General features: G+C 41.3%; 1 protein-coding gene across 1 annotated transcript; it reads right to left on the reverse strand.

Moving 5' to 3' along the window:
* Positions 1-648: 648 nt before the first annotated feature.
* On the reverse strand, positions 649-9,492 carry LOC137264962 (peroxidase-like). Its single transcript, XM_067800307.1, has 13 exons — positions 9,306-9,492; positions 8,186-8,315; positions 6,846-7,084; positions 6,392-6,574; positions 6,113-6,197; positions 5,846-5,955; positions 5,315-5,416; positions 4,922-5,014; positions 4,161-4,473; positions 3,299-3,703; positions 2,629-2,798; positions 2,233-2,335; positions 649-1,462 (listed from the first exon to the last, which is right to left on the reverse strand). Exons 1-13 carry the CDS (start codon positions 9,490-9,492, stop codon positions 649-651), a joined length of 2,934 nt encoding a protein of 977 aa, XP_067656408.1.
* Positions 9,493-9,892: the final 400 nt, after the last annotated feature.

Consider the following 9,892-nt stretch of genomic DNA (forward strand, 5'->3'; position numbering starts at 1 on the left):
AAATAGACTTTAAATATATTTTACGAAACAAAAGTGGGAGCAATAGCCTTTCGTACGACAGGATATGGCAGTCTCCAGTTATGAAGGTTCGTTCGTTAGGGTTATTTCCCCTCGACCACTGTTGGTGACATTTATACCACATCATAACGTGGACAAATATTAATTTTGCATTTCGACCTGTATACATTTGGTCACAACTCTCTAATCTATCAGTTAGTATATTCACTGATTTGCCAGCGTTTATTTAGATCATCTGCCAGTCTTAGAATTCATAAATAACGTCACGTAAAATAGAAACAAATTGTCAAACATTTCCATAATGGATACATGGCGTTCCCGATTCTGGTCAATCTGATTCAGTGGAAGATTCATTTTTTGTTTTGAAAACTACTCTCTTATGCACGACGTTATTTTATGGTTGTGTCGTTATTTTAAGGCTGAATGCTTCTTAATTCTCACCGAAAACAGAAATAACAATGTCTAAAATATCTGGGATATATTGTTTATTACCCTTTCCTTCTCACACTACTAGAAGTAAACCTTTCCGACATGCCGTATTTGATTCAGAGCATTCATACATTTCTTTTAAAAATTGCAATAATGATTTGTACGAGTATTAGGCATCAGGAAAAAACATCTTTTGTTTCATTAACAGATGAAACGAGAAATAATGCTGTAAATGCTCTTAGAACAGTCAGATTTTCTGTTTCCACAGTTTAGAGATTCTGAACTTGGTCCAACACAACGTTGTCCATTCACAATAGAAGATATACAGACCCTCGTCTTCCATCTCTTGCCATTGGTACATGGCCCCCATCTCCCCCAAGGTCCCCAGGCAGAGTCCCGGGGTGTCGTGCACTGCTTTGCCTCACTGTCCCTCCCCGAACACAACAGGAACCCCCCGGTACAGCGCCTCCTCCTCGTCTGCATCCCGTTGGTACATGATGACCACTGCCCCCACCTTGACCAGCGGCTTTCGTCCCCACAGGGCTTCATCTGGGACCCATTTCCCAGACATACTGAGCCGGGGAGACATGACCTTGACCTTGTACTGATTCTACCGTTGCAATTACTCCACTGACCCCATGCACCCCATCCCCTACCGGGTCCGTTGTTGCCATCAATACGATTTTCATTGTTTCCGTTGTTGCCATTTCCGTTGTTGCCGTTGTTGCCATTATTACCATTTCCATTGTTGCCATTGTTACCATTTCCATTGTTGCCATTATTACCATTTCCATTGTTACCGTTGTTGCCATTATTTTCGTTTCCATTGTTGCCATTATTACCATTTCCATTGTTACCGCTGTTGCCATTATTTTCGTTTCCATTGTTGCCATTATTACCATTTCCATTGTTGCCGTTGTTCCCATTATTACCGTTTCCACTATTGCCTGATGGATCGTCTGACCACGGGTTTAAGGAAGCCTGAGTCAATTCTTGACAACTCACCCGTTGGTTTCTGAAATAAGTTTTATTACAGAATCCGTCCTTCGTGGATGCTGATATGGTTTGCCATTATATATTTGCATGCAATATAAGTAGATATATACGTTGAATATTGACGACTTAGTTATCAGACCAGGGGATTAATTGGGGCTGAGTTAAGTCTTCACAGTTCTGCCGTTGGTTTCTGGAAATACATTCAGCATGTAATTCCAGGATACATTAAAAAGAACATGCGGTATTAAACAGGCATTATATATTGTACAGGCATTACATGATTAGAACAATAACATGCATAATACTTTTAAGAATATTGAATGTATTAGAACGATTCCTTTAATTCAATCGACTATTGATATTCAGGAAGGGTACTGGGATATTTTCTGGAAAGAGTGTTTGTTCCAGAAAGCAACGGAAGATTTCATGTTCAGGTGGATCCGTTTCATGACCATGCCAAATGTCCTGACCAAACCGTGTTGTGAAAATATTGAAAACTCCGAGGCCTTCCTGAATATAACAAGAATGCATTCCCTTGCATACTATACGTGACATATTATTTAAAATGTAATTCATAACAAATTTACCTCCCATTCATGTGTACAACATCGTTTTCAAATTCGGAATATCAATAGTGCATGCATGCTCTCTGGGTGTGCAAGTCTTGACTCATCACACTATATCAATATGGTGTATATAATATAATATCACTTATAGACGATGCAATTAGAAGAGGTACAAATTTCTTCAAGTAGCAATGATTATTACGACATGCATGCTTGTACTCACTGGTTTCTGACAACTCTGAAAGCGGCTGGTTGCATACTGCCAATGTCTGTGTTGTCACATAGAACCTTAGCCAGGGTGGTCTCTTTGATGACGTCCAGCTGCTCTGCGGGAACAATGTCGTAATGCAATTCAATGCCGCACATTGTTAAATTCAGATATTTTATTCACACACGATACCTCTTGTCGACACACCACAGCAGTTGCGCCCACTTGGTAAATGACGGTCATCGTGTATTGTAAGTGATAAATGCTCATGTTTTCAATCACTAGTTTACCCGATATCCACTAGATCATTCATAGCTGCAATACTGTTGTCTGTAGTGTACAGCAACTTCCACGCCATCATTTCATAAAGTGCTCTAGTATGTCAACAAATACAGCTGATTTGGAACCAACCTCTGGTGAATCCTGTGACTCTGTCATTCCTCTCGTACCAGAACCTGTCCCCGACCTTGAGAGCTTTGAACTGATTGGCGAGGATGCAGGCGAACGTAGGACCAATAAGACCACCCTTGATCCTATTCTCGGATATGCCGCCAGTAAATAGGTCAACATCCTCTGGGTCACTTAGAATTGAAAGGAACACTGTTACATATCAAATGGCAATAGAGTTCTAGTTTTGTGGGTGTTACATTACCTTACCTATACTTTCAACATGGTATCTTCTCCTGTCTCAAAATTTCTCCAGCAAAGGTGTGTTTGTTTTCTGTAAAAGACATCATGACATCTCGACCATTGGGGTAACTTAACTTGGCCCCAACAAATGTTCACTTTAACCCATGTAATATCCTACAACAACACTTTCAACAACAATAACAGACTTATTCAAGGCAAAGAACCTGATAAACAGTAGATAAATGATTCAAACCTAATACCGAGGTGAAATATTTCGAACATACCGAGGATTTGGTGAGTGTTTGATCTTTGATACAGTTTTAATTACCATTTACCAAACTGGCTCGTTGTTGGAAACAATCCTTGAAAGAAACAGACAAGTACACGGGCGTTCAAAGACCAGAGATCATATGTTTGCAAAGAAAATAATAGCAAAAAAGTATTAACTTACTCGTAAACAATCCTCAGTTGATTGATTGCATGGGATGGATGGTCCTCAAGGCCTCCTGGACCACTTTTGAATGACCTAGCTGTTGAAAGGCCACACCATCTTCGCCATTGGTTGTAGCCTGGCAACCCATGGTCACGACCTCTCTGGATGTTGAGAGCTGCAAGGTCAAGGCTGTGGCCCTCTCCGTCTTCGAAAAGGTGTTGGGTTATCTGGGGACTTATAAATCTATCGGCGTCACCCGTGGCGTCGCTAACGAGGCCACGTACGTATCTTTCCACGCCGTTACCGTTGTTCCTGATAATATGAGAAGTGTTGCCAAAACTCCATCTTAGTTTCAGGTCCTCTTTCTTTCGGTAGTTCCGACCATACTGAGAGAACGACGTCCGTACCAGCGAGTGTCCAAATCTGAAACAGTTGAAGGTAAGCTACGATGCTTATCCTGTAGGAGGTTATGCGGGTATTTTAAGAACTAATAGGTACGTCGATGTATTATTCAGATGGTGGGATGCCATTTAATGCCCTTGAAAAAAAATTGCTGTGAACCATGATACAGTTATAAAATGTGTTTAGCACTGAGCATATTCACAGCTATTCGAATCTCAGCCAGACTATCCAGTGATTGCCATCATGAGCATCGATGAATGTAGTTGGAATACAATGACATACATCAACCAAGTCAGAGAACCATTCCAGTTTGTTGCATTTGGCGTAAGACCAATCTTAATGTGGATCATCACAGGCCAAGGATAAGAGAATCGTCGTTTCTTTGTGATTGAAATATACATGCACTACCATGTCGTTCTGATTATAACGCTTCTAGCGAAAGACATGAGTGTATATTTATGCCACTCAATGCTGTTACCTATATGCTGCCGTTGCAAACGCGTTCCTGATGCTGGGGTCTACATTTGGATCATACTGGTCTCGGAAACCCTGTCTTCTGGACATCAGGTCAAACTGTGTCCTTATGTCGTCATTCAGGACAATCTGTAGGAACTCATTATACGTTATATGTTGAATTTTGGCGCCGACGATCTTCCTGGTTTCCTGGAACAGTTTCTCGTCGTCCCATCCTGGATTCAGGCGGTTGAGTTCCCGGGCCATCCTATTGTGCTCTCTCATCCACACTGTGTGGAGGGTAGCCAGACCCATCTGTTCGTTCACTCGAGTGTCTCCTATAATCGTGGTATAGAACAGTGTGTAAGGCAAGGATGCCCTTTCTCACCATAACATATAAACATATTCAAATTTGTTCACACATCATTTAAACCATGGCATAATTGTTTGGTTTCCTAGTGACTACCGAAACAATACACTATATCTTTATTATAGTCATGGAATAAAATGGGTCAGCATCATTTTAAGACGTTTGTAGCAATATTTCAGCAATGGCACCACGGAGGAACATTGTAACATTTAACTACCAGGCTACCTCGCAGTGTTTTGATACGATGAGCTCAATAGGACCAGCATTATTAGCCGAAATTCCTCTTGGCAGTTTTATTGCATCTGATGATTCTTTTCACTGTAAAACATACATTTTTACAGAACATGACACGAATCCATTTAGACCTAGCGTGTTAGACACGTATAAGGAGGGATCATTTACCGATGAATGTTTACCTGCTTTGAAACAAAAATCAGTACTCCTAGTCCTCAGACACGACGGCTCCGAGTCTTCGGGAAGTAGACCGTTTCGTGATGTTTTCAGTAGACCTTGAACATAATTCAAAATTAAATTAACACGTTCGCCTTCTTCATTGGGATACGAAACAAACTCATGTCAGGAAATGCGCCATACACTGTCTTATGCATCATCAGTAACTAAAAACTTCCATCTTATTATGTATAATGAAGCTGGAATATTCGAGACATCAAACGTTCGACTAATCAAAGATCACATTATATAAAAGCGAATCATTTAGACGGAACGCGGGGATCGGTTCGACTACTGGGAATTCGACGGCATTAAGGTGTAATAACTTTGTACAATCAGTTGACTATCAGCTGACGTACCTCCACTGAAGGATCTCAAGTTCCTGGTCTCCAGTTCAGATGACCCGTACACCATTGAGCCGTCAATGTAAGCTGTGATTTGGTTCATCTGTTCCACAGGAGCTGAACAGAGATCGCATCAATAACAGTACTAACACGTATACACGTATGACAATACCTGATCTACTAAAATTGCCTAGACATCGAACTCTGGATCTTCCTTTTGTTCATTTGAGACCATATGGACACATGACAGTCTGCAAATCGTTTTATGAAATGTTTGTGTAACGTAATTTTGTAATAGCTTATATTACGAATTAACTTGAGTGCTGACGAAAGCCCTCAGAGATGTGGATGTTTCACCGAGGAGCATCAACACTGTGCTTTAAGATAAAGGATCCAGCCCTCAGCTGGAATTTTAATCAAAAATTTAATTTTTAGCTGTTACACCTATGCGACGCAATTCAGACATGCTCGTTCAGATCTAAGTAAAAGCATGTTGAAAGTAGTGAGACACGGGACGCCTACCTTCTACAGGTGTGTTCAACTTACCTACCATACAGTCCGTGTTAGATATCTGCACTGACCTCACAAAGTTCATGCATCTTCTGGGACGAAATTTTGGGTCGTTCTCTTCGATTTTAATGGGAAAACAGATATCTCTTGAAACGAAGAACAAATAATATACTGATGACATGGCCTAACTGCACTGATGAAAAGAGAACGTTGTAAAAGTAAAAGTAAAATGTAGGTAAATGAAAATCATTACATTGTTTAGTAATAGTAGTTTGTTTCCTCAAGTAAAGACATGTTTCCTACCTCTCCTCTGGAGTCATACTGATCCTGGATTTGCCGGCCGCGCTTACGTCATCCATGCAACACCCTACGTTAGACCCCTCAGCACCTGGAGAAACAGCATGTAGTAGTAGTAGTAGTAGTAGTAGTAGTAGTAGTAGTAGTAGTAGTAGTAGTAGTAGTAGTAGTAGTAGGATTTACTATTTTCTATGTAAACGTGATATGTCAAGCATGAAGTGGGTAGTATTCGTCTTTTCCTGTTTTATCAAACTTTATCCCACAAATAAGTCAACATGCATGTACCTGATTGTATTGGGGTGCTAGTGATGTCGTGGTCAAGGAACTGCCCCCACTGCATCAGCATGTGTGACGTCGCCCCAGCTCTGGACCCGGCCCTGTTGTCTGTCTCATGAACAGTCAGACTGACCGTGCGTGCCCCGGGCAGCGGCCGACCGTTCTGGCCTCTTGTCCTGGGTTCTGATACGCCTGTAGAAGTAATAAAACTATCAGACGTAAATATCGACAAAACAGACAGGCTGACAGACAGCCGCGGCCACATTTGTATATACGTCCCTCATTACACTCTGCGCTCATCTGCCCAAAATAAGGCGTCCTGTAAGATCTAGAGATATAAAGGATTCCCTCTGAAAATGATTATCATCATAATCAGGATTAACATGATTATCATCATACTGAGATGTATGGACCCTAGGTGAAGGAGTGATTCTGTATTGCTATACAGTGAGTGGTCAGTTACCGTCATCATATACTGGGTCCTGAAACCTCCTCATCGGAATAAAGGCTCTGCCCCACAGAGGTTTCCGGAGGTTGTTGCAGCTGCCGTCCTCAGTCCGATATCTGGAGGACGGGTCACACCTGACGTTTAGGAACTGGTCACAGTTGTCGTCCATGGTCCCCAGGCCCTGGAGTTCTACCCCAAGCGTCCCCAGCAAGGTGTTGACAGCACTTGCCATCCGAGCCTTTGGGACGTTCAAGCTGGAGGACATGTTATGGTGTTGCAATGATATATCATCAGTTACCCTCATCATTCTTTATCCATTTACAGAATGAGTAATATACTGCATATTATTCCCGGTTATGGTCCACATAACATTCGAAACTTCACCTGGAGGAACGTTTACAAATTGAATGTTTTCGACGTGAATTCGACGTGTTTTCGGCGTCAAAAGAATTACAACAGTTGGAAACAGCGAAAGACTATTCTTGAAACAGAGAGCGTAACAGGATTGAGTTTATAAATTTAATGAAGAAACTCTAAAACTTCAAGTCAGATTCAGTTCGGCATAAAGTAAGGAAAAACGGGTTTATCCAAATGAGATTTTAATCACTGAAGCATTTGGAGCAACGTAATAAGCTGATCACGATTGCACGGAAGGAGGCTGGGAAACTGTGAGGCAGTATGTTTCTCGTGATTTGGCCACAGACTCGGAAGAGAATCTAATGCCACTGTGTGTCATGTCGTTGTCGTGGAGGAAGTATGAAGTAGACCAATAAACAATACCATGCCCATAATGGATACAAAGGAGACTACTGATCGATTCCGATTATATCCTATTGTTTGTTTCTTTGTTTGTTTAACACTTAACAATATTCCAGCATTATGACGACGGTCTGTCAACAACATGGACATCGATTTGACACACCATGGACATCGATTAACGAAACTGTTAATCACATCAGCAAGCCTGACGGCCCTATCCCGTCAGTCGCCTCTTAGTACAAAAAGCATGGGTTCCTGTAGACCAGCTCCAACCCTCACGGGTTCCTCGCTGTATCACGGGAACGACTAATGAATCAAATACTATACTGAACAGCAATAGAAAAAATGAAATCTCATAAAAGTAAGCGTTCATGCTTATGTCTTCTCTTTGAAAACCTGACAAAAAAACAGACTTGTGATCTATCTATCTATCTATCTCTCTCTCACACACACACACACACAAACACGCACACGCACGAACGCACACGCGCATGCGCGCGTAAATGCATGATGAAATTAAGGAATTGCATCAGAGACAAGACACGTCATAAGAAGAGAAAGTGCAATGCGTAGAAGACAGAAATGGTAACACTCACAGCCCAGCCAGTTCCTTTATGAGCATATTCTTAGCCCTCTCTTCCTCCCCCATCTCTACAGCCCTCTTCTTGGTCGGTGTGAACATCGCCTTCATTCCCGTCGTTGATGTCATGTCCTTTGTATCAACCCCTGCATCACGCACGAAACATATGAGAAGGTTATACATAGTAAGTCATGGCATTACTTCTCTTCGGTTCTTAAATTAATAAAGTGTATACATGAATACCCGTATTTGGGTCGCTGCGTTTAACACTGCTCCAGTTATATCACGGCATGTCAAACTGATGCTCAAGACAAGCCATAAGCAAACTTTACACTTGGATGTAAGTCACTTGTATGATGCTGAGAAACACAAATACGCTTCGCGGAATACCTTGATTAGAAAACAAAACCTAAATAACATATATACATTTTTTGTGATTATCTTTGTGGTTTCAATCAAAATCTACACTCACTTTCATTAACAGGTGTTTTCCCTCCTTATCCAAGGACAAAACTTCATATATACTGTAATACTATCAACCAGATAAAGATAAAAACAGAAACCATGACAATGCGACCTAATTTAGAGATTTCTGTTATCAGAACCATAACTTATATGTTTAGAGACATATAATGTAGAAAATATGATTGACATGCACAACTGGTGTCACTCACTGTCAAACACTCAAGGTCCAGTATATAGCAATACGGGAACATGAATCGCTATATGTTGCAATACAATATATATGCCAATACACAGCTCTACTGCCGACTATCCCCCTGTGTTCACGTTAAATGTTTCGCTATTGCTGTTGTGTTAATACTTTACGGAACATGCATCAACCTTGTGCTCATCATGCATCCGGTTTGACGAGGTGCTTTTGAACTAATGAGGTTTCTGTCTATTGAAATAATTCACGTTAGATAAATATGCATGTGACTGACTTAACAGAAGTTCACTCGTTGGTCGACATTTCAGGAACCCGAGGAACGCATACGATGCTTCACCTTTATTAATACAGGAACATCAAGAGTATACAATCTGAACGAGTGTCAAAAATTCATCAGTGTTCAGTATTGAGACAGATAAAATAGTGTCGGTTACGCTTGAGGTGGAGTGATATACTACACTATTACCTGCTCTCAGGAACATCATATCCTGTTGCTTGACCATATTCATGGACGACATAGCCATTTCCTTGACCGTGTTGGACATGGCCTGGTCTTGGACGATGATACCGACCATATCGGCCTGGCAAGACACTGTCTGGACATTGTCCAAGAACAACGCCGCAACCAACGCCGCAACCACACAATCCTTCATTGGAACACAGATTCAATCTAACCGATGCCTGAATATTTCTTACACAAAAATATTTTACATCAAGCACAGCAACAAAACCAAGTAATTCCACGAAGGTATTGGGAAGTGTGCCCCAAATCTTTGACTACTGGTGTTGTGAGAATAAACAGTCCAGACCTCAGTGACTTTGCCAAAACATCGGCCTCCCTATAACCAGTTGCGTTGCGTATTTAATAGCAAAGTCACCCAGATCTCTACCGTGACGTTCGTCACATAACAATGATAACTAATTAGGATGTAAATTGGCCAAATGTTCCATGTGACGATGGCGACATGAGGACCCAACATTTACTCTACTCCACCTCTGTTAAACATTGCTGAGACAGGAACTCACAGGCAACAAACTGGGAACACTCCTTTT

Source organism: Haliotis asinina, chromosome 15 (genome assembly GCF_037392515.1).
Source record: "Haliotis asinina isolate JCU_RB_2024 chromosome 15, JCU_Hal_asi_v2, whole genome shotgun sequence".
In the NCBI taxonomy this organism is placed as follows: domain Eukaryota; kingdom Metazoa; phylum Mollusca; class Gastropoda; order Lepetellida; family Haliotidae; genus Haliotis; species Haliotis asinina.